This window comes from Ceraceosorus guamensis, assembly GCF_003144195.1.
Source record: "Ceraceosorus guamensis strain MCA 4658 unplaced genomic scaffold IE81scaffold_5, whole genome shotgun sequence".
NCBI classification, from domain to species: domain Eukaryota; kingdom Fungi; phylum Basidiomycota; class Exobasidiomycetes; order Ceraceosorales; family Ceraceosoraceae; genus Ceraceosorus; species Ceraceosorus guamensis.
The window spans coordinates 313,460-339,841 of NW_020290000.1; the positions used below are offsets into that span (position 1 = coordinate 313,460).

Sequence of the window (26,382 nt, forward strand, 5' to 3'; positions counted from 1 at the left end):
ACGCGTGGTGACCCGTTCCACCACGATCCACGACCTGGCGCTGCCGAACATTTTTTCCCATCGGCATCGACAAAGACGCATCGCACCTCCTAGCTGGACCGATCTTAACGATGTTAACGATCTTTCCTCGAGCTTGCGTAGGTACGCGTCTGCTGCACTTGCGAAAACACCGACTGGGCAAATCCGAGCTGCGAAAAAGAAGAGAAAAAAAAAAAAAAAAAAAAAAAAAAAAAAAAAAAAAAAAAAAAAGGATAAAAGGGATTCACAAAAGTTTGCAATCCGAAAGGTGTGCCCAAACCCGGGTCCACCTCGAGCTGCGTAGCCCCTACTGTGACTGCTGTGAGAAGTCGTTTCCGATCCGGTTGTGTTGTGTCTGCATCGCGCTGAGGAGTGTATACGTGCAAGGTGCGTATGTGAAAACGCCGCGGTGGGGGCTGCGGCTCCATCTACTCGAGGCCGAGGGGGAGCGGTCTCAGAACCAGACTCCATTATTACCGCTGCGATCTCCGACGCGGCTCGTCATCACTCGCACTCTTGCCCCGGCTTGATCCAACGACAAGCTCATAAGATTGTGTCGCGCGGCGCTTGCTTTTTACATATCGGCATCCCAATCAAGACAAGGGCTTCGTTCATGAAATCTCTCAGTTCCGCAGCAAGCTCACGCAGACGCAGACGCCTCACTTCGCGGCCTGAAAGATGTAACATTGCGTGCGAGATACAAGGAGGGGTTGCGAAGAGGGAGACCAGAGGGTCGGGAAGGCGCGTCGTACTCAACAAGAAGATGCCGAAATGCGAGAGAGGAGGTTGTGCGGAGTAGGTCCGTCGAAGAGGATGCAAAGATTTTGAGAGTACAGAGGGAGAGTGCAAGGATTCGGGGTCGCAGCGGGAATGGAGACTGTGTGTGTTGGCATACCGCGACGCGCGATGGCGTAGCACAGCTAGCGTCACCAGCTGAGTCTACGTGGTTCACAGCTGTAATCACGAGTGGCGAGTGGGTAGCCGCGCAGGGAAGGTGATTTCATGTGGCAGGCGGGCCGTCGGGATCTGAAACCGGTACCCAGTAGTAGCGGACCTCTTGACCCCTTTCTGAAGAGGACGTGCTGGGCGGTATGACGGCTTCGATCACCGCCAGACGCAATGAAGCGCAAGAAAGATCCAAGGTCAGCGATGTTCATCGCCCCAGCCGATGACGGCGCAACACGAGACTTACCAGGCGACATGTGCTCCGACGAAATCGGATTGGGTTGATAAGGCGTGCCTGCGACTTGTGCGGAGCGCCCTGCACGAAGCATATCGTGCTCTACCTGAGGACGTCGGTACATGGTATTCTGTGCCGGAGATCTCACATTCAGCCTGAGGCAAAGACTCTTCTACCCAAGTCGCAAACGGACGAGCTCCAATGCTACGAGCCGCATCACTCACCGCTCTCATTCGCGCCACATATTCGCCCTCCGGACCTGGCGGGGCCTCCATGGGCATGTAGTAGCTCATGATGGTGCCTGGAGATGCCTGAGGTCCGGACACACCCGTGAATGCTGAGGCCGGAGAAGCAATGTGGTCCCAGCTTTGAGTCCCATCCAAGGCTGGTAGGCTTCGCAGAGGCGCGTGAGAGGCCTGGCTGCGCCCGTGCAAAGGGGGTCGGGAAAATTCATGATGTAGCTGACTTGGATGAGAGCTAGACGGCCAAGAGCTGAGTGGTATCCCTGAACTTCTCGTGTCCCAAGGCGGTCCCCAGGGGAGGTACATCTGATTGCTAGGTGACATTTCCGCCTCCTCCCGCTCATTTGGCACCCTCATAAATGCCCCACCCCGGGACGGTTGCTGCAGGCCTCGGTGCGTCTGATGTCGCCGTGCATCCGCGCGACTGATCTCTTCGCGTTGCCTCAAGCTCCGGCCGAAGTCGTGGGCACCCATCGCAGACCCTGCTGCCGTGCTCTGAGAAGCGCTGGAACCCTTATGTTGGTCCAGGTTGTCGTTCGGCGTGGTGATAGGCGCCCAGTAACCCCCGGCCGAGACTGGCTGCAAGTCAGGACCAGGTCGCGGTCGTTGCATCGGAGCTGAAGGAAGAGGCTCACTTGGGCGAGAGAGGTGCCCTTCGTGCGAAGGCATTCTATCGATTTTGCCGGTATGTCCGCTTCGCACTCCCTCGGTGCTAGATGCCGGTCGTGCACCTGCGTTGAGCGGATGCCCAGGTGGTAGCCAGTGACTGATGCTGGATGTCGCAGGAGCAGCGCTCGTGTGCTGAGCGATGCGAGGGGAGGGCGATGGGACTAGCTTGGAGGCCTTGTCGGTGACTGCTACGGCAGAGGAATTATTCATACCGATGAGCGGTCGGCCCTCGACCGCGTTTGCAAAAGCACGACGCGGCCATTGAGGCCCCGCAGAAGGTGTCAAGGAGAAATCCTGTGGCGATAGTGGCGCAAGTGATGCGCTCTCTGTCGCCGCATCAGCGCTATCGGGCCTTGCTGGCGACTGAGGTTCTTGCGAAAGCCAAGCGGGTCGCGAAGATCCACTTGTGGTGTAAGCGCGATTGCGCGAGGGTGTGGGGGGCGCGACTCCAGACAGCCAATGGGATGAGGGCCCAGCCTTTGATCTGGCGTCAGCTCGCTGTCTTCCCGTCCGCTCCAGGGCACGTTTCTCCTTGAGTGCTCGCTTTCGGGCTCGCAGCTTCAAATTCTCCTCTTCTGACACCTTTGAGTACACGCACGGACGACCTATTCGGGTGCAGAGTCCGCACGAAGGTTGTTGACCGTCACATCGAACTTTGCTGCAACCGAAGGGTAGGGATCGTACAGAGATGTGAGCGAGAAGCAATGTTCAGCGCGACGAGAGTGGGCATGGAGCAAGACTACCAGCCAGCGAAAGCGACGTAGACTTGCCACTCTTGCCTCAAACACGCGTACTCACCGGCTCCGACAATGCAGACACGCTATTGGCACTCGATCTTTCTGTGCTTCGCTCTTTACAATTGATTTGGGCTTTTCATCTGGCGAAGGAGGTGAGATGCGGGGCTGTTGGTAGTGTTCATAGATCCATGCCGCATCAGAAGAACTTGTGGGCTGAGGATACTCCACTTGCTCTGCAGATGGAAACGTAGGTGACTTTGTGATGGCCGACGTGTGGCGGGCTGTGCTAGGTCCTTGCTCAGGAACAGGCGGACCCTTGTCTGACGGCGTACTGCCCACCAAGGTACTTTGTGCGAGGTCTTGAAGCGCGGAAACACGGGGCAAAGGTGGGGGCAGAGTTGATGGAACCCACCAAGCGGTCATGATAGGCCTGTCAATGCGGACATCCGCGACGAAACAAATGGGTGAGTACCGGGGATCTTGGTGACACCGAGTCGTTATGTTGAATGGAGTTGGCGAGATGAGACACGCAGCGTCGAAGTCGCCAGCAAAGGTAGAACATCCGACACGGGTAAAGGGCCCGCCTGAAACCTATGTTGACAGCTTGCCCAATAAGCCCGACTGATTGTTTGGTGTTTGAGAGCAAATCGTGGCGACCGCAAACGTGTACGGGTACCGCTTATGCCAGCGGGCGACAACGGGCTGAGCTGGAAGGAGCTGACAGCGGGCGGAACTTATAAGGGAGCTCGCGGAGCCCGATTTGCATCAATCAGAATAGCGCCGCTTGACATGACAGCTGAGACGCACGCCGGGCAGGTCTTTTGCAGCTGCAAGTCATCCCGACCGGACTTTGCAAAGCACGACCACGTCTTGCTGTTGCGGCTGATCGTGTCGCTGCTGCTGTCAACACGCGAAAGGGACTGGGGCACTGCTGAGTTCGAGCATACAATCAGGAAAGCACCGGATGTGATCGACAGTCCCAGCTGGTACAGGAACAGAAAGTCGCGATCCCAAGGGAGCTGAGGCTAAGGCCCGAAGCGCTCCAAGTCAAGCGCGTTAGTGGTGTTATGCCGTGTTGTACTGACTACTACTGCATGATTGTTGGCCCGTCGGACTCGCGGACCTGGCTCTTGAGAGTCTCATCAGTCGTAAGTCGTGAGTATTTCTCAGACATCGGCCCGATGGGCGAATTTGAACCCCGCCTCGCGTATAGCGAGTTGTGTCATTGAGATGGTCAGGTCGCTCAGCATGGACTTGCTCTTGCTTCCGCGATAAAGTTCACATTGTCGATGGTAGCAGGACAGCGCAGTAGGCGGCAAGGGATTCGACGCCGGCAAGAGCCACGGTGGCGAGACAGCATCGTGAATGCTCGTGCGCTAGCTGGCATGAATCATGAATAGCGCAGGTCCCGCAAAGGGAGATGCGCAAGTCTCGAGCTTTAAATAGGTAGCCGAGCTCGGGACGCCTGAAAGGAAAGTCTGATGAGCTTGTTTCAAGATTGAGTCACGGAGTGCTATATAGCATCATCAGTCACGAAATTCGGCACGAGTCCATGGCAAGTCAGCTCAGCACGACAGCTCATGTTGGCAATCGGGAACACGCGCTTTGAGCGAACCCTTCTCGTCCATCAAGCTGTCGAAGCAGCATTTGCGCAATCTGGCTACAGCGCATGGACTGCACTTGCTGAAGCTGGACCGCACAAGAGCAGATGCGCGTCTGCTCCCGCCAAACGCTGTGGAGAGCGTTGACTGCATGTTGGAGCCTGAAACACCATTGGCTTGACTGCTCCTCACTACCACCATTGCTGCCACAAAGCCAGACACTGCTTGGCCCGGCTCGCTTCAGCTTCAGCAACACCCGGCGCACCATTTTGAGGCCTGTCTGTTAATGGAAATTCCTGGATGCAGCAACAGGCAGGCCTGTCCAGCTGAGGGGAAATAAGGAGAGGGGCAGAGCGGCACGGGCCAGAGGAGAAGTCAAACGAGCACGCGCTGCTGGTCCGGTCTTCCGTTGGAGGTCACAGCCGGGAAGTCTTTCTGCTTACAGGACCAGTCCCTCTCGCTTCTATGGGTTATCTGCCGGCACCGCTTCTGTCAAAGTCTTGCGGTTGTGTACTCACATCCACGCGCAGTGGGTCCACGCGATTCCATGCGCATACACTACTGCTACTACTGACACGCACATGCACTCTGATCATCCACCACACTCTCGCACAGTCTCATCAAGATTTACGAGTACGCAAAGATGTACCTACATTGGCCATGCGGTAAACAGCCGCTAAGGAAGCGGGGAGCCAAGAGTAGCCCGCCGGGCTTGCTCAATAATTTCTGATTGGTAGCTGCAGGCGCCCTTGCTGCTCGGCTGCTCGGCTGCGCGTCATGGCCCGTCGCTCTGTCTAGCGAATATACTCGTGAGGTGCCGTTCATCATTTGCGATCACCTGCTCGTCTCTTGGACTTGAATTGTAGTCGAGGATGAATCGCCACACCATATTCACCATTGGCAGGCGCAAAGAGAGAGTCTCGGCTGATCATAAGCAGCAGCTCAATCTGGTCGGTACATTCAAGATTTACTCGCGGTCGGCAAAACCTGCTGTGCGTACGCCCATGGAGGACCGTCAACCTGTCTCTCCGCGCGCGAATGCACTGCAAGTAAGTCAAGAGTGTACCTTGACCGGTCTGAGCTCACGTTGGCGCTCGTCTATCCTTCTTTCTCCTTTCCCGCGATGATTGTGAGAACACCTTCGCTTCCTCGAAAGATCGACTGATGGGCTTGTCCAGTCGTGCTGCCTCTGAGCTTTTGGCCAGCAAGCAACCTTTGAAGGACTTCACGCCTTGTGAAGTGGCGGACCCGCGTGCAGCCCTCTGGTCGAAGCGTTAAGAGGTACAATGCAAGTATACAAGCTACACATGAGCGACATGCTCGCTGACGTGCTTTTTGCCCCGCTCGACAGCTGCAGCCTCATCGCGGCCCCGAACCCATGCAGATACAAAATCAGGGATACTGAGCCAGCCTCTCGCCCTCGTCCATCGAAGCGGTAACAATCAAAATAAAGAATCACAATGCAGGTATGTGATGCATGGCAAGGCTCGTGCGACTTTCGCGACAATCGTGAAGCACGGATGCAGCAAGCGGTGCATCCGTGCATGCGCGCTACGCACAAAGCACATCGCTTTGCGACACCTTTGGCTTGAAACTGGTTCTACACCAGCAGGGCATCTGCCGTAGACGGACAGCCACACAAACGGCAGCACCTCAGGCAACGTGCCGCATGTCGAGAGCTGCATGGGCGTGAGCGGATTGATTTCTTTGATTTCCCATCAGCGTCGTGCAGCGGCAATCAGTCGAGCCGAGGAGAGCGTGCAGCTAAAATTTGTGATGATTGGTGACCGCTGATCGAGCTCGCTTTCCGACCTTCCTTACCCGTCATGCGGCATTGGTCGTTGCGCGCCCTGCTGGCGCCATGCTACGATGGAGAGAGAGCACACCGCGCAAGCGAAGACGACGTCTACAGCATTTCGGCGCTCTCCGATCACGTCAGTCGTGAGTATTCACTATTCACGTCTCCTGCACCATTTTGTAGGCGAGCAGGCGTGAAGGCGACGTGTATGGGCGCTACCGAGCCTCTATGCTTCCTGATTCGTGATTGCAGCAGCGGGCCTCGCGATCTCGAACTTCCTTGCGGCACAACCCCAAGAGAGCTTGTCAAGTTGGACCGTCTGGTCTCCTGCGGCCGAGCCACGGACCTACAATTACCACTAGCGATAGCAGTGGTACTGGATTAGCAGTGGGCAGTAATAATAAGGGTAGTGATAAGAGCAGCAGTAGTGGTAGCAGGAGGAGGAGACGGCGTAGTAGTAGTAGTAGTCGTCATCATGACGAGTCGGGTGAGTACTGTACTGTTGTGTGTGCTGAGGGCACGAAGCAACAGGCGAACTTTGCTGGAGTGACGTCTGGCGCAAGTCACGAGGCTTGAGCTGGTCACGAGGTGGGCCGTGTTCATTTCTCAAGATTGGCATACCGCTAAAGTTAGTCATGAGATTTCGAGAACCGCGAGGGCAACGGAGGGTACGAATCTCCGTCACTCGCACAAAATCATCCGCGCTCCGCTGCAAAACGCCCGGTGCATCACGGATCGAGAAGAAAGCCTGCTTGCTGCTTGGCATCTGATCAGCAGGCGCGGAGTCCACTTGTGCCAACAGCCGCATCGCGAAGCGCACTCCGAACTCGTCTCGTACATCACGACTACCGGACTCATTCGCTCGCATCCTCTTCTCTTGCATCTGAAGCCCCTGAATCCCACAAGGGCACTCGATCGCGGACTGTAGCAGCTTTGCCTACTGCGCACCTCCTGCTTCCCCCCTCCCCAATCATGCAGCCAGCAGGCACCGATCGAATCCAAAGATCGAACCCAGCGGATCTGCTGGCCATCAGGAACGCGATACAGTCTACGAGCCCCACTTGCTCAAACTCTTGCTTGCGAATAACGCTAGCTTCACGTACGCACGGTTGGGCCGAAGCGGTGTCACCGCAGAGTGTCAACTAAGCGCGGCGCACTGCACCAATTGGATAGCGTTGCATATGCGGTAGGTACCTACCATCATCATCCGTATCAGAGCGGATTCACGATTGCATATGCGACACGCGCGCGCGCGCAAGCGTGTTCCTAGCTGCGACGCAGCAGCAGCAGCAGCAGGCATTAATCTGAACCGTGAGTTCCGGCTGCTCCGCGGCTGCAAAGTTTGTCACTGACAGCAGGCACGGGGCGAGTGCAACGACGTTCACGGTTCACATTCGATCCGTGCCCCACCTTGAACCAAGCCCAAAGCCCCTTTGATCTCTGCTATAGTCATTGCGCTCGCTACACCCACGACTCTTGACCGTTGAGACTGGAAGGATCTTACCTCTTCCCGCTCTCGAACCCATAAAACCTCGCGATCCAGTTGTGACTGCTTCGCAGCAATGGGACCCTATTTTTACCCATGCAAATTTGGGAGCTCTCTGCGAATTTGTACGAGCAGCAAAGGCTCCGCGCGTGGATGTATAGCAAAGATTTTTGATTGCAGTGGTCATTGCGCAGCGGAGTTCAATGGTTCTGTAAGCTGACAGTGCAGCCACGTCGTGCAGTCTCAGCTATGATTGTCAATCGTGAATACCTCGAGCTCGAGAAAGCCTGGCGGTAGTCGCAGGTGGCTACGTACTCTGGCCCGCTGATGCACGACCTGGACGACCTCGATCATGAATCTATCAACATGGATCGCATTGTCGGAAGGAGGGCCATACACGCCCTCGCAAAGCTCTTTTCAATCAGCAGTGCCTGACCTCGATCAGAATCACGCAACGCTCTCGATTCAATGTGGCTCTCGTTGCCACTCTGCTGCCTCAGACATCAACAGCCGCCAAGGCATCACTACGGAGTGGGCCGGAATTGCTCTCGGAGTGCGTTGCGATACCGGGCTCGCTAAGCGAGGCGTCTGCATCGAGCCCGCTCATGCTAAGCGAGACGAGAAGGGAAAGGGCAATGAGAACATCTCGGCTAAGCGCGTGAGGGCTGCAATGTCGCCCGCATAGACCTTCGCTTAGGATTTGTCGAATGCAAGGTGGGCCACAGTCACGCATGTAACCCTTTCGTGAGCTCGAGGACGTCGACAGTTGGCAGCAGCAGACGACTGATTTGGGGGCAAGTTGCGAACGGCAAGCATAGCGGAGTAGCCACCCTTCTAGAAGGCAAGGGGTTGTATGCATCGAGGGCACACTTGGATTCTAGCGTCAGACGAATGCGTGGAATACAGGCTTGCTTGCTTGAATGCCCACAAACACATTACGCTGGACGCCCGAGCACGCTCTCGCCAAGTCCTGATGTTCGTGCATAGGATTGGAGCAACGAACAGACCGGCGGTGCACAGCAAGGTCGAGCTCCGGGCGCAATGGAATTTTCCTGACCCCAAGTCGATACTTGGGCAGACGATCAAACACCTGCTTTCGTGGTTCCCTTCTCCCAATTGGCCGAGCGTGTGCGCAGACGGCAAGGCGCGCTGGCTCGGCTCGACTCGCTGCAGCCAACAAGAGGTAGCTGAATAAGCGTACCGGGCGGTCCACCTCGGTGTCTCAATTCTGCTCCCTCACCGTCGCGAGCCTCGGAGTGTAGGAACATCCGACAAAACACGAATGGCGGAGTAGCTGAATGGAATGGACCATATTCACTAGTAGACTGAGGAAGATGAGCTTGAAAGCATGAGCACCACGCCGTGGCTTGTACGATGGATGGCAGAGTCGAGTGTTGCTGTCATTTTTCCACTTCAGCTGGTCCTGCATGCTGGATCATCGGTCTTGCGTCCTTCGACTCAGACCAGGCTTCACTCGAATCGCTTACAGCTTGGTCCAAGTGTCACCACTCATTCAAAGTTGTGGATGTAAGAACATTCAATCGTGAATCGTGAATCAATGTGAATGGCGGGACAGCAGGATCCGAAGTGGCACCTCTTTTGAGTTCATGCGCTTGGAGGCGCGATCACGTGACTCTACATTCTCCGACTCCGACACGAACCACACGGACCAGCATCTCTGTTAGCGCGTCGATTCTTGATTCTTGATTGTGATTACTTGCACCGCTCCGTGGCATTCATCCGCAAGCATACGCGCAAGACAACCATCATTCATCATCTTCTATCACTATATCCAGCATACTCGACCATCGAGGTCCAGGCACGCACAACCGTCAATCACGCTGCACCTGCAGAGGACCGAAAAGGTCGGCCACTAAATTGCTACATCTTTCTCCGCCCGGTGGCCTCAGCTCAGCACCCGATTGACAGCACCGAACTGCCCTTGTAGGTGAGCCAGAGTCAGCTGTAGCGGTGAGCCATCATCTCCTGATCATTCTGACCGCCGCGCATCCATCATGAAGCACTGCGAAATCATCTCGTCGCTTTTTCTCCATCTACACTCGTCTTTTGCCGTCTGAAGGCCAGTCAGTCATGGTGGACTCGGGAACGATTCTCTTTGCAGGTCTGCTCCTGCTACCGCCCGCCTTGATATACCTCGTCATCAGGCCGTACCTCAAAGGAGGCTCGAGCGGCGGCAGAAAGCCCTACACTGGCAAGTACGACCCTTCGACCGGATTGGGCAGAGGTGCACCAGGCTTCACGACCAACGTGGCTCGTATACCCGTGCCCGCGCACATTGTGGCTAGGATCAGGGCAGGCGAAGAAGTGAGCGCGGAGGAGATCACTGCTGCTCAGGATGAGGTGAGAAGGAAGATGGAGCGTGAGGAGAGGGAGAAGAGAGGGGAGAGCGAGGAGGAGCAAGCCAAGTCAAAGAAGGGAAAGAAGGGCAAGAGACGATGAGCAGGAGAGAGAGAGAGGCATTCTCAATATTGTCTTCTTGCAGCTAGCAATCAGCATCACGCATGACTACCCAAGCACACTGGACAGAGTGATTGTTATACACGTTGATTCACATTTGCGGATGTGAGCATTTCTGGGTCAATGGTGAGGCATAGAATTTGTGATCACGCGGGTCGAGAAAGTGTTGCATCTGAGTTGTAAAGGCCGCGAACTCTTGATCTTGCAGGCCATCACCCTGCTTGGCGGCAGATGCTGAGGCTGGCTGGTGGTGAGATGGTATGCAGTCAATCCTTGTCGCTACAACGCAGGCCTGCATGGACTCGGTCACTGAGTGTGCACCTCAGAGTCGGGCTCGACGTACTCGCTGTAACGGTGAGGTGGGCCACTCGAATTGTCAGTCTTGGAACAGCAAGCGAGACGTCTTGCCCAACTGACGAGGCCATCGCAGCTTCAGCTTGCTAGCAAAAGCAGCTTCTGGTGAACCGCTTGCCACGCTCTCGATGCCAAAGAAGGTCCGTCTGCACTGCTCCCAAGGAGCACCCATTTCCCTTTCCAACTCACATTTGAGCATCGCCTCCAGCCAGACTCTTGGTGGTCAGGCCTTGAGCAAAGTTCTCGGGCATGACGGCAGCAAAGCCCCTCATGATGGGGCTGTCGTAGCGCTGCTTGAGCTTGCCTCCCGCCTTTTGAACGCGCGCAATCTCTGCGTCGATTTCGGAGTCTGGAGCTCCTTGCTTGTAGATGCTAGAGGGTGTGGCAGCAAGGAAGAGCTAGCATTCAGCTTTGAGCCACACGATGCGACACGATGCGTAGCGGACAGAGCTGCAACAGCAGATCCATCTCCTGCAAAAGAGCGGCTTGGCTGGGCAATGACGTCGCATGCAACTCACACAATGTAAGGCTTCATCTCGTTGGAAGCAGTAGCAACGCGGTTGGTCTCCTTGATGGGGGGTTTCGCGGTGGTCGAAGCCGCAGTGGAGGCGGATCGGTTGGGTAGTCTGCTGACAAAGGTAGTCTTGACCGACTTGCACCTCTTCTTTGTAATGTCGAGATACCTGCTGATCGTCTTTGGGATCTGGAAACGGATTGACATTCTTGCAGCTCTTTTGACTTTTGCCGATGTTGGACGCTGCTTTATGTACGCGCACAACTTCTCCCTCTTGGCCTGTGCACCAACTGACGGCGTCCCTCCACCCGAGCTTAATTTGTCCAGCAGCAGCAGCTAGGCCCCGCCGCTGCGATTGCGGGCGGTGCGGCGGGTGTTGCGCAGCAGCTGCTGTGCGTTCCTGCGCCGAAGTTGGCTGCTGCTGCTGCTGCTGCTGCTGCAAGTGAACGCGAGATGTGCTGCTGCTGCCGCCGTGCTTTGAGGTGAGAGGGTGTGCGATCGAGCAAGGGACGCGGTACGTTGCGGCAAGCTCGGTCCTTTGGAGCCGGAGTCCGGTCGTGCGCTACACGTTCTGCAGCTCCACAACAACAACTCACGACTGAGATAGCCAGAGTGAGGCGCAAGATTGCTGATCGACTCGTGACTGCTGGATGCCACCAGCCAAGGCTCGCGATTGATCGTCACAGATCAAGAAGGAGGTCACGACAATGCTGTAGAGGTGGCTAAGCACTCTGTGTCGCTGCGGCTCCGCGGAGAGTCTCTCCTTTCAATCTGACGCGCGGCCAGCGGCAACGATAGGTGCGGGAAGAATAAGATGACGAGGTGGACGAGTTGTTGTGGGGTCGGTGGGAAAAGTGTTGCGATCGAATCGCGATCGAGACGAAGTGACTTTGGGGGTGTCGCTACTGCTGAGCGAAAGGTGACCGTGCGGGGACGTGATGAGCGCAATCACTCAGTCACCACTACACGATTGTGTGAGAGTGGTGAGTCACAGCGCTGAGTGGTGAGTCACAGCGCTGAGTGGTGTTATATTGCCCTAGAGATTGGATGCAGAAAGACTGCGCGTTCGATGGCGTGCTGAGTTGTACACACGCAAGCCGGAGCGTGTGGCTATCTTAATCGTGGCGGGCAAGTGCGAAGGGGGGCAAGTCTCGGCCAAGTGTGAAGATTTCGTCGGCCTCAGCTTAATTGGACCTCCTTTTGGCTGTCGACTGCAGGCGCGAGCAGACACATTTCAGACGCAATTCGACTATAGGCACCTCGGGTCGCCCCTGTGCAGAGAATTGAGCCTTTCTTGACCGCCGCACGTCGTTTGCACAAATGAGCCTCAGAAGACTGGTTTGCCGCTTACTTGATGCTGCTGGTCAGGTCGCGCTGCAATGGCGCAGCCAGCAGGTGCGTGAGTGCGACAGTCACTTCATGTCTCATTCATTGATAGGCATCAATTGCGACAGCCCGCCTCATTGTGATTCCTTACTTGCTTGCGACTTCGCACGTCGTTCGGTCACAAGTGCTGACACGAGCAGCATGTAAGGCAAGCACAATCTCTGACATCTGTCGCGCGTCATGATCCATATATACATGCAGTCGTGAGTCAAACTCTCTCGGTCACAAGTGCCTTCCGTCGGATGCCCATCACCGCCGCAGGTCTATCTGTCGCTATATCCAATCAAAATGGGACGTGAGAATATCACGCAGAAGCGTCATGGGCTGGCTGATACTCATGCACCCATCGAGCGCTCCTTTGATACGCATTTACTAGACATTAGCGAATCCCTGCCCTCAAGCTCGTTGTAGTGCACTCTGTCTCGGCATACAATTACGGTCGTGGCGGGCAGCTCACGCAGACCGAGACAGCACCATGGGCCAAGAGCATCTGGATGCCGTGATGATACACAGCGCTCGAACAGCAGAGACGAAATCTTGAGCGAGCAGCAGACGGTCACGAATGCGAACGAGCAGCGTGTACAATTAAGCCACATCAAGCCATATACATCCCTTCAGTCAACGAACTTCTGTGTGTAAAATGCTTTTGTTTTTTTTTGGACTAGACGGGGCGTCGTGATGGAAAAAAATCTCATTCGTGATTCGTGATTGTGACTCAAGATTGGAAGGTGAAAATTTTTCTTCCCTTTGTCTCATGGGAGACTCAAATGTTGATCAGAGTTGTCTGACGGCGATGCGTGGCGTGCGGCTCTCAGAACTCAGAACCTACTTGCTTGCATTTTAGCATGCACATTCGGCTCGTCTCGACCCAACTCGATTGTGCTTGCGACGAATTCGTTCCCGCGACTAGAGTGGTAAGCTCACATCGATTTCCACCGGCCGATCGCCAACACACTCGCAGCCGCGTTGGAAGACGTCGAGGCTGTGCTCCGCGGAGCCGGGGAGCAATTGAGTGATTTGAACATCACACCGCAGGGCCTCTCACAGGTAGCTTCCACCAGTATTTGACTGATGTCCATCGATGCAACCGGGTCCGCGCGGAAGCACCTCTGACAGGAGATCATCGACCGATGCGTGAGTTGTTGTGTAGGCGCACGAGGCGCTACAGTACGTCTGGCATGTGCGTTGACCCCTGGCTCGAGTCATGCAAGCAATGCGGCCAAATTGAATGAACCAACGTGTGATGGTCGCACTCCTGCTTGAGAGAGACGCTGCTCAACGCAAGAAAGGGGCAACGAATTTGATCAGCTTGCCATCTCGCTTGGATAAAGCCAGTCTCGCGGCATGCCTGTCGAATGTGTACCGAGAAGCCGTGACATTGATGCTAAGGCGAACGTCGTGTCGAATACAGGACGGATCTGATGAGCTAGCCCTCCGGGCTTATCCTTGAGTCGGAGTCATGTTGGCCGTTTGGTTTTAATTAAGCCTCAGCGGTTTGGTAGCACTGAGCTCGGCTCCATCCTTTTTTGTAGATGCGAAATGTGACTTGCCTGTGCTGCTGAGGGCCCGCAGCAAGAGAATTGCACGACGCTGCGCGAAGCGGGCACCACCAACGTCTGATCCATGACCAAAGTGCTCGCCAGCCTTTGGCACGACAAGTGCTCGTACTGGTGGCCGCTTCTTGTGCCTTGATGCCCCGTCGAGTGTAGACTGCCCTTTACACGACCGAGGGCCCGATCCCTCGCAAGCAGCGGAGCCATTCTTCGTCCAAAGCAGCAACATTGCTTTCCACGTCATTGGCCGCAGTCTCGAGCGTCAGATCAGAGTGGTTGCGAATGTCGTCCTCTCGCACGGCTTCGACATCGTGTGGGTGCAGGTGTGCATGTACATTAAGCTTCTTCGGTCCTTCCAAGACCCCTTTGAGGGTGCGTACCCCGTTCAGAAGCGGGCCAGCCCCAAACGCATCCAGCCAAAGTCGCCAGGTAAAGTTCTTTAACCGCGGCATAGCATCCGCAAATCGTGTGCCTGAGATCGTCTGCACCTCAGCATCGAACAGCAGACAGCCAGAAATGGACAAGGAGTGAAGTTTGGGGAACGCGCCTACTCCGAGGTGCAGTGGACTGCTCCAATAGGTGGGAGGTGGGCCCAGATGCAAGTGCTCCCTGGCACGTCGATAGAAGGCAAGACAGTGCGTCAGTAGCGTTGCATCCGCGAGTGAACACGGGCGCCGCGGTTCAGACCCCAGCGGGTACACCTCACAACTTTGGCCACAGTCGACGAGAATCGCGTCCCCCGACGACACGTTCAAGATAGGAGGACAATTTCAGGGCGACAAGTTCGGGCATCATGGACAGCAAGGACTGGATGACCGTGATGATGGAGCCCAGCGTCGGCTCCTCGTCACTGGCGAGATAGTGCGGCCTCCTTCCGAACAGCGCGCGGCTTGAAGGCGTGTCCGGTCCTCCATCTTGTTGGAGGAGGAAGTGTGGCACTTGCTCGAGGTCGAAATCCTCATCTTCTGGCTGATGTGGATTCCCTGCTTGGTCGTGCTCAGCGTCCGAATCATCGTCGTTGAGTTCCGCCTCGTAATCTGGTAAAGCGTTGCTCTCTATCCCGCCCGTAGGGAATAGCAGTTTGAGGCAGCCACTTCGAGCAAATATCGACGGTGAGCAGATGTCATCGTCCCGCAAAGGACGCGAACGCCACGCCTTGGCCCAAGCGTCTCTCTTTGCGCTCAATTGGGAATTGACGCCGGTGTAGTCTAACGATTGCAGCTTGTTGGCGATTGCGTGGCATACCCTTCTCAGGGGAAGCCCGTGCATACTTTCCAGTGATCTGATCGCCGGAGAGCAAACTTCTCCACCATGATCCGGTGCCTGGCGCACTTCCTTTGCTACCTTTTCCGCGCAATGCTCGTACTCGGCGCCCCATGTGCCGGCGCCAATGAATTCTAATGCAGCTAGATGACCAGACGGAGGTTTGGACACCTCGACCGATGGTGACCGCCTCTCGGCATCTTCATAGCTCAGCGGCATCAAGAGTCCAGTGTCGAGACAAGTGAAGCACCACGCCACCCCTATTTGAACGAATTCCATGTCGAGGACTGCCGCATCCAAGTCGATGAAAGGCCTCTCATGGATAGGCAGCGGTGGTGATCGCGGCGGCAGATCCGGCAGATCCGGCATCCCCGGCAAGACTACGTTAGGAGCGATCGCGAGCTCCTCCATTAGTGTCATGTCCCTATGCGCACCGCGAGAGAGCCCCTTGCGGGTAGAGACAGTCCAGGATATGGCTGCTTCCAGCGCTTTGGATTGCGCACCTCCTTCTGGAGACGGAAGCCGCCCATGCGGCATCCACTCGACGCCTTCTTCGATCAGCCAATCCTCCCAATGGCGAGGAAGCGGCCTTCCTGCGCCATGGGGCGCTAGCTCAGAGGATGCTTGAGATGCGGGTGTGAGGCATAGAGATCGGACAAAGTGGCCGAGTAGAGGACGTTGACTCAGTGTTCTGTGAAGCGCAAAGAGTGTAGGATGCTTCCCAATTCGAATGTGCGCATACAAGAAGGGCACCAACTGATTGTAGAGGAGCTTGTTGACTCTCAGAAGATTGACGTGGGTGGTGTAGTCTAGCCTGACGTGCTCTAAAGTCGACTCGCGAGCCAAGCAAGCTAATCTTGCCGACTGCAGAATCAGCTCCACCGGCAGCGACATGGCTCAGTACGAATGTTTGGAATCCGTTGACCTCGTGTAATCCACCGCTAGCCTTTGCTGGATATGCGAACCATCTGCGTAATTAGTAGTATGAGGCTCTGAGCGCTATTTTGAGATGTGGATGTGGCCTGTGGTACTAGCATCTCCTGTTGCTGGCAGGTGTGAGCTCAAAAGCCAGCTGAGGACGAATGAAGCGCCGCCATAATCACGGGGCTTGTAGCGGCCCGAGACTTAGCATTAGCCCACGCACTCTACGAGAGAATGGACGGGAATGTTGCAGCATAAGGGTTGCAAGTCGTGAGTGGATAGTCACGAGTGTAAATGTACGCACATCGAAGCTTGTGCGTGTGTGCGCCCAAGTGCAGCACACACCTACGTAGCTGCACGCACCTCGCTTCACCATGATCGAGGATCGAGTGAGTGAGTGCCCTGAGTTGGATGACGGATGGTGCAAGCCACGCGCGACTCTCTCGTACGATAGCCAATATGCGGCGAGCGCGGCGCGCAGAGTCGTCTGCTTCGAGCGTAGCCTTCTTCACAGCAGATCATTCACGGCCATGATCTGCCGGTACCTAAGATCGTCGGTTTGGCCTTTGTGACCCCATCACAAAGCCACAGCTCGCCCGCTGCTCCGGACGGAAACCCACTCGTCGGACAGTCTCCACTAGACGCACACCGCAACAAAGGTGTGTCGTGCTCAAGGCGTCCTCTCCTCGAGATCACTGCCCGCTCTTCCACCTGCATACACGCCCACCAGCCAACTCTTGCTGTCCATTTCGACTGCACCGTCGTCGGACATTTACATCAGCTCAATACCGAATTTTGTGCGCATTCTCTTCGCGAGTAGACCACACCCAAGGCAGCATCGCTATGGCATCACCACTTCGTCGCGCCACGGGCATAGGCGCTCGAGCAAGGGCATCGGCGCACGCAACACCCGTCGGCTCGTTCATTCTCCCACTTCGCAAATTGGTGCTGGACTACTGTCCGCATGGCATATCGTCAGAGCCGCTCAGACAATGGATGAGGGATGGAAACGTGGAGAGATGGGCAAGGGACAGACCTGCTGTCGAAGTTGTTGTCAGGGAGCGACCTGGAAGGCATCCGGTTGGACGCGGCGAATATCGTGAGTACTGCGGAGATGATGCGTCAAATTGGCTCCCTCCGTCTCGAACGACTCCAAATGAGATGCAATATCTGCAGCAGAAAGAGTGCACTTCTTCGCGGAAATGCAGATCTCCCTAGGATTTGCATGTTTTTGCCAATAAGCTGACCACATCTCGTCCGTCCCGGCCATCAGCACATAATCGCGAAAAGGTTGTGCCACTGCAAAAACACCCGTACGAGGAGCTGGAGGGCAGATTACAGATGCTGGCAGATGCAAGCGGAGCCAAGAGGGATCTCAAGTGGAAGAGAAATACGGTGGTCAGCGGAAGCGTGGGCAGCGAAGAGGGCAATGCAGTCAGAGGCATGTGGAGCCAGTTGCATGCTGATGGACGAGAGATTTGAGAGAGAGATGTACTGGAACGATTTTGCTCAGAGGCGACCTGACCAACTTCAACCCTCCATTCTTGCCAACGCATTGCACGTAAGCCCAGCGCCTGCCGACCTGCGTCAACTGCATTTGCCAGTCGCACGCAGCCCGCCGCAATGCCACGCCCGAGGATGGTCTCCGTCGCTTTAGCAAGGCAGAGCGTGTTGCTGTGAGCGAGCGCGTTGTGTTTGACTCACACTGTGGCTGCGTGGCGTCAGCACTTGGCGGCTAAAGAATGGCTCAGCAGTGCGAGAGATGATAGATGAGCAGCTCGAACGGACTCTTTTGGCTGCACGATCCGCTCGATGAAACCGCTCGGCTCATGTCGAGAGCGAAGACTCGAGCATCGCCATCCCAAGGCGACGCACGATGCAAGACTGGTTGATGTTCTGAACAAACACCCAAGACTTCAAAATGATCGCTGCTCAAGCTGCGAACGCGGCCGAGTCGCAGGGTAGATGTTTGCCGAGTCAGATTGTTGTGTGCTGTCTGGGTACATTCAAATTGATCGGCCTCAACTAGAGACGATGACCTGCTTCATAACAGCAGGAGCCCCTTCGCTCCATGGGAACCAGAGCGGACTCTGGACTCTCTAGCACGAGTGAGCGTCTGCAAGACTTCGCAGCACGCACGTTCAAACTCCGGCGAGGGATGACGCAGCGCTGCCGCGCAAAGCAGCGCCATCGTTAGGGAAAGGGAGGCATCGAAACCCCTTTTTTTGCTCGCCGCTCAATTCAAGGCCCGCACATTCCTTCTCCCCAGGGCGTAGCTCCACACTCAAAGGCTCCAATGCCATTGCTGTCGCCAGAGGAGCTGATTTCAGACTGCGGCATCGTGAGCATCACAAGCCTGATCGTGGAGATGTGCATGGACATAGCAAGAGTTAACAAAGGGTGTTCGCTTCAGGTTTCAGCGCGGGTTGAGCAGCATTACTCACACCTGCATGCATGGCTAGCTGACTGCGCGGCCAATGCGTATACCGGTATATGTTACTCGTGACTTACGACTCGGACCGTCCGAAGAGGTTCCGATTTACCCGCTCGCAGCATCCACCCCCTGCCGCGCAAGTGAAAGCCGAGTGCCTCATCACCGCGCATGCATTTCCGCGCTTGAATCTGTCAAGGCCTCGTGGTTTGAGGTGGCCATGAAGTGGAGATGGGAGGACAAAGATGGCCTGCCTGAAGCTGGCTTTCGCCCACTTGCCTCGACTTCGTTTGCCTTCAGCGGACTGAGCTACCAGGCAATCATATGAGTTCCGCCTTTGAAAGGGTGCAGGCAAATTGTATATTGAGTCAAAAGTGCCGGGAGTCATGCTGCAACCTTGTCCGGGTGCAGGCGGCCCCGAGGTATCGGTGCATATATGGTACAAGCAGAAGAGTCGTAAGTACAGTCGTGAGTCGTGAGTTCACAGTAGTCCCATATATGATGTGAGTGTATGCATGCAGAGAAGAGGCATCCAAGATTCAAGATTATGGATGGATTGAGCTGACACTGAGCAGCAGGTGAGACCTCGTGACTGAGACAGGCGCGCACTGACAGGTATGCACGCCGACGGCGGAAAGCGGTCCCTGTTCGAGGACGCTGTTCTCTCTTCGTCTCACAACAAGCTTGGGATTATATGCTCTGATACATCTATATGTAAGCGGGTGAAGGACTCGCCTACTCTTGACTCGTGACTTCTAGATTGATCGCTTGACTCGTGGGGCATTCATCGTGTGAAGGTTACCTGTCAAATGCCTGCTACATTTCTTGCATGCCATGTTCCGGCGTCGAGTCTTGGAGCGACAGCAAGTCTCAGCTCCGCGCGTGGCAGCACACGATTCACGACTCGATCGAGATGAACGCATCACCATATGCAATCACTGAATCACATGAAGCATCTTGTGAAGCATCGACAATGGCGATGGCGATTTTCCGCTCCTGAAACAGCAATGATACAATTTGCTGTTCTTTCGCCGTGCTGCAAGCGAGGACGCTTTCGCGACTCCGCTTCTGGCTCCGGCTCAGGCTGGTCTAGGCGTCATGCATGGCGGCCGCCTTGCTGCCAAATCGATCGAGAGAGTATATAGTGAATCAAGTGTCAATGTCGGCGTGTGATGCGCGGCGCGCGGTGTCAATCGCGAAGCAGGCGATGCAATGACCAGATGGATGTCCAGAAAGAGAGTGTCACGAGTCTTGATCGGGCGACACGGACGAGCTCGCAAGGCCGTACAGTGAGCTGGTTTGACTGTTCGCCATTCAGATTGGTGATCGATGCGAAGCTTTGCTGAATTAAAAATACGATCGTGATTGCTGGAGGGAAGGGTTTGATCGCCGGCATGGGCGCGATCATGATCTCGAATTCGAGTTCGGAAGGATCCCAAATTGCCGAGAAAGCAGCGGTCCCTCCTTTCGCCGCGCGACGCCGAGCAGCTTCCGGTCGGTGTGGGCGCAATGTGAGTCGAATTGCTGACGATCCCTCCAGATCGAAGAATGGTGCGTCTGCTGGGCGCCCATGCCTCACCCCTGGCCGCGCGAAACAGCAGTGAGTGAGTGCTGATGCACGACCGCGTGCAAGACCGCAACCGAGTGCAGTAAGGAGCTGCAGCGTAAAGCAACAAATTTCGAAAAATAACGTACAGCGGCTGCATCAGGGCTCTGCAGGGCTGCTTTCATCGGCGCGAGGGCGCCGCCTTGCACATACAGCATATATATGCTGCATGCTGCTGCTGCCGCTGCTAATCAAATTCGACGATGTAGGGTTCGTATAAACGAACACCTATTGTATACCATGCGCACGCAAAGGTGAGACTTACCGTAGACTTCGCCGCCGCTGCATCAGGAGCTGCTGCTGCCGTTTCTAGCTTCGCCCCGGCACTGAGACTCGTCACCGCGCTCCTCTGGCGCCCAATTGAGCAGTTGCTGCTGCTGCTGCTGCTGCTCCTCAAAGGCGCATGCTGTGTAGCTCCTCGGCTCAGGGCTTGGCTTGCCTCACTTGGCTGCAGCATTTGGCATTCGGCGTAAGTTGCTCTCCCTGACAGAGGGAGACCCAGTTCTGTCCGTCACTTACTCTGCTGGTCGATGCTCTCCATTCACGATTGCTCTCCAGTATCTCCACGCCCAGAACGGCACTCAACACCCATCTCTGATTCCTTCTGTATCGATCCTCGGCAGACCCTGCTAGCCTGCTAAACATCGCTCACTAGTCTTGACCTGCCATCACCACTCCCTCTACCTACCAGCAGCGTCTAGCCCGACTGGCCCTTCGTCAAAAACTTGTTACGTCCATTTGATCCCTTAGTCACCTTCCACACTCGTTTCACCCCTGGGCTCTATACCTGCTCTACCCTACGCAAACACTGGTAGACTACCGGGAGATTGGGTCTGGCACTGGAAGCCTTAGTGTCGCTTCTGTACACACACCTCAAGCTGGCACATCTTACAAGCCCCATCGGTTTCAGTGTCTCAGGGTCCGATCCCTTCGACAATTGCCATCCATACTCATCAATACTAGCCGAGGCTCGAAAGACTCTTGCCCTTGACACGTCCATCGTTGCGATGGAGACAGCCGACGATGGGCCTCACCTGCACCAGAGGTCTTCCCCTCGCATGGCCCCCAACAGCGTCTCTGTCGCATCTAGCAACGCGAATGCGGCTAGCTCAGGATCTGCAATGGGCAGCGGATCTTCCGCGTCCCCTCAACCATCAACATCCGCATCAGCCTTAGAAGGCAACTCAACCACCACGAGGCCCGGCAAGCGGAAATTGTCTCACTCATTGGCATGTCCATCGAATGTTGCCGGTCCCTCGGGTCGCATCCATGCCACTTCAGGTGCATGTCCACCTATTGAAGATCATATGCCAGGATCAGATATATCCGAAGGACGTCTCTCGTACTGTCAATCATCTCGCGAACTTGCACGCGCGGATATGTCAGAGAACTTGCCCCGGAGACCCGGCATGGGACCGCGCGATGATGAAGCAGTACTGGCAGGCACTCGCGCTGAGTCTGCCTCTTATGGACTTGCACCAGTTCATGACAAGAGGAGCACGAGCCCCGCCGCAGCCCCTTCAACATCGGAGCAACAAGCACCTGCTCCACACCTTGGACGGTGCATCGGTCGAGCAGAAAGTATTTGCTGCATAGAGCCATTGGATGGAAGCAACTATCGAGAACCTCGCTCCTCAGAAGAAGTGTGTCTGCACCGTTTGCAAGGATGCGAGGGAGCTGTCGCATCTCGAAACGATGCATCAAGAGATGCTCAAAGTGCTCGGCATCTTATTCCCCCCCACGGTAAGTTTCTGTGTCTGGAGCGCAGCTCAACGCCCGATTTGGCTAATCTGACAACGCCACTGGGCATCGCACTCAAGTCGAGCAAGTTGATCTCAATATATCACATGGCGGCGCCGAGAGAGCCTCATCGCCTTCAGTGAGGCTCGAGACACCGACCACACCTCAGGAGAAGGCAGACCACGAGGGTCATGCCGCTGGCAGCTCCAGCCTCGGCACTCCTGACTTCGCCCAGTACTTTCGCCAAAGTCCACACTCCGCTGCTGCGCCGTTCCATTCTGGTTCGCCCTCCTTTTCTGGCTCAGTGCCCTTCACTACTCTGGTGACAAGCCCGACCGCTTCTTCGAGTCCAGGGGGCTCTATAGCACATCCAGCCTCGCAGCCGCTTGCGCTCGCAAGAGCACAATCAGGCGACGCCTTCGAGCTGGATCGCGATGGTGACGACCAACGCATCTCAGCTCGTCGATCCATCCGTCACGACTCTGACCGATCAAAATGGTCGCTGAATCAGAGCTCCGAGGCGTCCGGATCTCGGCCTTCCGTGAGACAGCGACGCAAGCCCATGGTCCAAGCCAGGCATCTGCGCCCGAGCGAATCTGGCTTGCCGCATCCCACATTTAGCGGGCTGGTGCAGCATCGTCTTTCTGCGATCGGAAGGGCCGAAGTAGCAGCCTTGCGTCGCTCGAGCATGGGCGACGAAGTGGACAGGTCGCCTACAAGTGCGGCGCGCCCATCGGCAGATGTCCCGCCGTTACATCGTGCGGCAGAACACGCGTTCTGCCTTCAACCGGTACCGCCCTCAAAGCGAAGGAAATTTGCTAATGCGGGTGGACTTGACGGTCGTGTCCAATCGCCGCCGCCCTTGGTTCAGCCTGGTGCCTCGCATCCACTCGGTCAAGCTGGCCACACCCTTTGCGATCGTGGTGTGCCGCCCGTTCCAAAGGTCCCAGAACAGTACCGCAAATCTGGACGGCTTCAATCCACGCCCAGCGATGCGCATGCTGCAACCTTTGAAGCCGATTTGCAACCAATGAAGCAAGCAGCGACTGGGACCGTTTCTCAGGGTCATGGCCTCTCCGCTGCTGAGTCCTTGGCTGGAAGTTTCCCTGCCGTCCCTAGTGCCTCTAAGGCCACACACCCTGCCTACGGCGCCACTCTGACACCAGTGTACTCGGAAGAGAACAAAGGTGCCGTCCCTCAAAATGCTGCCCGATCGAGCGCTTGCCAAAGTTCCGCGCAGAGCTTCCAGCGGCCGAGCTCGCGTGCTGCACCGCCAGCCAAGGGCGACGCCCCGCCCCCTGCTCATCATGCTCCGACACGGCGTCGACCCCGTCTACGGCGCACTCACAGCTTGCCAAACCTAAAGGCAAGACCCGTCGTGGACTTTGGCGCTCCTGTCTCACATCGGCTGGCCCTCCCTCTTCACCTGATACAGTACATCGCAAGTCTGTCTCGTGCCCATGAGAAGAGCGGAACCAACGATGTCACCTCTAAGGTGACACCCGGCACAGGGGCTACGCACTGTCGCCAGCTTTACACTCCATCCCTAAATCCACCCATCACGCGTCACACTCTGCGAGAGCTGGACCTGTGCGAGATTTTGAAGAATCCCCAGCTGCGACACGATGTAGTCTTCGACCCGAACGTCCAGTTCCGACCTAACTTCGATGGTGAACGCGGTCGGCGCAAACGCGAGGCTGGTGACAAGTACTGGGCCGCAATTTCACGCGAGATCGAGTTCAATTGCACCTGTACCGCCTTCGAGGGACGGACCATGCTACCTTGCTCGTGTCCTCCAAGTGGCAAAGCGGACAACCGCAAGGCGGCGCTGCCACCCGTCCCTGTCAGAGCCGCAGGTGGCTCGATCAGAGTCCCGTCGCGCATACCGTCTTTGATTCAAGAGCTGCGTGCTATTTGTCTCTCAATTTTGCCGCTTGGCGGTGCAGGCGAGATCCCAACTACACCTCTCACACCAGCACACCCACTTTCAGCGAACTTGAGCTCTCGCCCACAGCCGGGCCTGTCGCGGGAGGCCTCGCAGCAGCGAGCGGCCCAAGAGCCCACGGCTAAAGCCGATGCGCCCGCAATGCAGAAGACTTGCGAATTGCCAGCCGCTAAGCAAAAGGGACGAAATGCTTCAGATGGTTCGGAACCATCGAGCGCGCAAAACCGCAATGCTACAAACGCTCAAAGTCGCTCGTCAACAAAGCTTACGCTACCTGGCGCAAATCTGCAGGGAAGCAGCAACACCTACATCTCGAGCCAGCATACCTTGATACTTCAGATGCTCGACCCACAGCTGATCACCCAAGAGCTGGCACACGGTGTGCTGGACGTGAGTGCATTGATCACGATGCTCGGCTCAGTGCTCAAGTTGCACTGCGCTCCGATGCGCGACGAGGCGATCGAGAGGATGGTCGCTACCGTCGTACACAGAAGCGATGTTGGCAAAGGCCTTCGTTCTTGTTTTGAGATCTTGGAGCTCATGAAGCTGGACATTGCGAACCACCAGCTCCGCACTGCAAGGCCATATCTCGTGGACACCGCCGTCGAATTCGAAAGTCGTTGGTTCCGCGAGCAACTCGAATTGGGCAAGCTGAGTCTGGACAGATCATTCTCCTGGTTCACCACAGCCCTGCAGCGTGCTGAGAGTCAAACTTTCTCACAAGCTCTCACGCGCACGGAGGCTATCTCCAAAGCTTTCGACGATGGCTTCTTGAATCTCATCTTTGAAGCTCCGCTGGTCCGACCCACTTCGTCGGTCACTAGCACGTCCGCCATTCCTCTCTCAGCGTCTCAACAGCAAGGCACAGGTGTGGCGCTGTCAAGCAGCAGCCTCAACCACGCATACATTTCCTACTTCCCGGAAATGTTCCAGTTCGACGCGTACCGCTTGATCACTTTTCACGCCGATGCGACCGACATCACCATTATGTACATGCTATTGCTGCTCTTCAGGCAACTCGCGTGCTCGCCGCTTCTGGCTGGCGCTTCACCTCCCTCGACAAAGCTGACCGCAGGTCAAATTGCATCCAACGCCGCAAATCTAGCTGCGCGTCAGATTGCGTCAGTCAAGGAGGAAATCTGGTGCTTGTTGTGCGAAGCTAATACCAGCATCTCTGCTCGAGAAACCTCTGCGCCAAGGACTCCCGCTACACCTTCTGCGCGGACTGCTGCGATGATGCTCGGAGGCGCGACGGGCAGCGCAAAGCTGGAAGATGTCAAGTGGCGGGCAGCTATGGGGGACGTATTGCTACAAGTTGCGGCTCGTGCTAGTGCGGTTCAAATCGCCGCGCGTGATCCCCAATGTCTCGCGTTAGCGTCCGCTGCCAGCGCAGGAGGAGAGACGACTACTGCCGACCCGTTACCCCGCGTCTCTCTTTCTGCACCGCCCGAGCGTGTTCTGGCTATGCTTCGTGCTTGGCTGGAAACGAACCTTCGCGTAGGCAGCCCTTTGCACAAGCTCTGTCAAAGCCGGCTCCGCGATGTCATAGCTGCGATGCTCGCGGACCGCCTTGGAGCACCAAGGGCTCGCCGCCAGCCATTGATGTCCCCCGTCCAAGCAGTGGCTGGCGTGAGGCGCAAGCACCCTGGGGACGACGCTGTCTGTGAGGCTGCCCTTCCTGGGGAGATGTCTAGAGGCCCTTCTAGCAAGAAGGCCCGCCTGGAGGACGGGACTAGAGCTAGTATCCCGGGGTCGTTGGCCGCCATGAGCTCCACTAGCGTTGCCACAGACCAGCCGTGCGAAGCTGAGCTTAGCATGGGCACACTAGCCTCGAACACGACGGCACGCGTCTCGGAACGCGACTGGGAGTCCGTGCTCGTCAAAGCTGGGCTTGAGACGCTCAGTGCCGAGGTCAAGCTGCTTGGCGACCGCATCACCAAGGTTGCTGTCTTTCACCTGCGAGTCATGCGACCGTTCTACGAGCGTTTTGCGGCTCAAGCAGCCGGCACACAATGATCAGCTTGCGTAGCTCGGCGACCAGGCCTACGTGCTCTGACCATCGAAACATTTTCCCACGTTCCCATGCTCCCTGCTCCATTTCGACTGCTCATTGTCTGTGTGCACCTTTTCAATGTTTTCCCGCCTCGTTTCATCCTTTCATTCGCTCCAAATTTCACGACTTCAGGCTTTCTGACAATGCATCCATTTATCTTACTTGGCTACGATCAATAAAATAGTCTTTCTCAACTCAGATTGTGCTTCTTGAGCAAGGCTTGAGCACTTTGTGCACCTCAATCTTTTCGGGTGCTTGTCCAGTGATTCCGACTGCCTTGCGTGTCCTGGCGGGGATTAAACGTTGCAAAGGCATGGCGTACGTGCCGGGCGTTACCTCACGTGTGCCAGGATTTTCTGCGCCATTTGTTCATTTCGAGCCCTCTGGACTGAGCTTCGTTCCATCGC

The 26,382-nt window shown here is 56.1% G+C and overlaps 7 protein-coding genes across 7 annotated transcripts; 3 read left to right on the forward strand and 4 right to left on the reverse strand.

Moving 5' to 3' along the window:
- Window positions 1-917: 917 nt before the first annotated feature.
- IE81DRAFT_191135 (hypothetical protein) lies at window positions 918-2,775 on the reverse strand. The gene is made up of 3 exons (XM_025510797.1): window positions 1,423-2,775; window positions 1,211-1,328; window positions 918-1,116 (listed from the first exon to the last, which is right to left on the reverse strand). Exons 1-3 carry the CDS (start codon window positions 2,317-2,319, stop codon window positions 1,019-1,021), a joined length of 1,113 nt encoding a protein of 370 aa, XP_025372602.1. The 5' UTR covers window positions 2,320-2,775; the 3' UTR covers window positions 918-1,018.
- Window positions 2,776-5,623: 2,848 nt separating this feature from the next.
- Window positions 5,624-6,456, reverse strand: IE81DRAFT_191195 (hypothetical protein). Its single transcript, XM_025510798.1, has 2 exons — window positions 6,302-6,456; window positions 5,624-6,041 (listed from the first exon to the last, which is right to left on the reverse strand). Exons 1-2 carry the CDS (start codon window positions 6,308-6,310, stop codon window positions 5,673-5,675), a joined length of 378 nt encoding a protein of 125 aa, XP_025372603.1. The 5' UTR covers window positions 6,311-6,456; the 3' UTR covers window positions 5,624-5,672.
- Window positions 6,457-9,454: 2,998 nt separating this feature from the next.
- On the forward strand, window positions 9,455-10,297 carry IE81DRAFT_320204 (hypothetical protein). Its single transcript, XM_025512949.1, has 2 exons — window positions 9,455-9,679; window positions 9,753-10,297. The coding sequence occupies exon 2, from the start codon at window positions 9,823-9,825 to the stop codon at window positions 10,189-10,191; it is 369 nt and encodes a 122-aa protein (XP_025372604.1). The 5' UTR covers window positions 9,455-9,679; window positions 9,753-9,822; the 3' UTR covers window positions 10,192-10,297.
- Window positions 10,098-11,348, reverse strand: IE81DRAFT_320205 (hypothetical protein). The gene is made up of 3 exons (XM_025512950.1): window positions 11,082-11,348; window positions 10,753-10,935; window positions 10,098-10,555 (listed from the first exon to the last, which is right to left on the reverse strand). Exons 1-3 carry the CDS (start codon window positions 11,282-11,284, stop codon window positions 10,516-10,518), a joined length of 426 nt encoding a protein of 141 aa, XP_025372605.1. The 5' UTR covers window positions 11,285-11,348; the 3' UTR covers window positions 10,098-10,515.
- A 2,535-nt stretch (window positions 11,349-13,883) lies between these two features.
- On the reverse strand, window positions 13,884-16,267 carry IE81DRAFT_191304 (hypothetical protein). Its single transcript, XM_025510799.1, has 2 exons — window positions 14,723-16,267; window positions 13,884-14,625 (listed from the first exon to the last, which is right to left on the reverse strand). The coding sequence occupies exons 1-2, from the start codon at window positions 16,171-16,173 to the stop codon at window positions 14,181-14,183; spliced, it is 1,896 nt and encodes a 631-aa protein (XP_025372606.1). The 5' UTR covers window positions 16,174-16,267; the 3' UTR covers window positions 13,884-14,180.
- A 776-nt stretch (window positions 16,268-17,043) lies between these two features.
- Window positions 17,044-17,682, forward strand: IE81DRAFT_344751 (hypothetical protein; the record flags this gene model as incomplete). Its single annotated transcript, XM_025515840.1, has 2 exons — window positions 17,044-17,299; window positions 17,474-17,682. The coding sequence occupies 2 exons, from the start codon at window positions 17,044-17,046 to the stop codon at window positions 17,680-17,682; spliced, it is 465 nt and encodes a 154-aa protein (XP_025372607.1).
- Window positions 17,683-21,244: 3,562 nt separating this feature from the next.
- On the forward strand, window positions 21,245-25,938 carry IE81DRAFT_344752 (hypothetical protein; the record flags this gene model as incomplete). Its single annotated transcript, XM_025515841.1, has 2 exons — window positions 21,245-21,980; window positions 22,058-25,938. 2 exons carry the CDS (start codon window positions 21,245-21,247, stop codon window positions 25,936-25,938), a joined length of 4,617 nt encoding a protein of 1,538 aa, XP_025372608.1.
- Window positions 25,939-26,382: the final 444 nt, after the last annotated feature.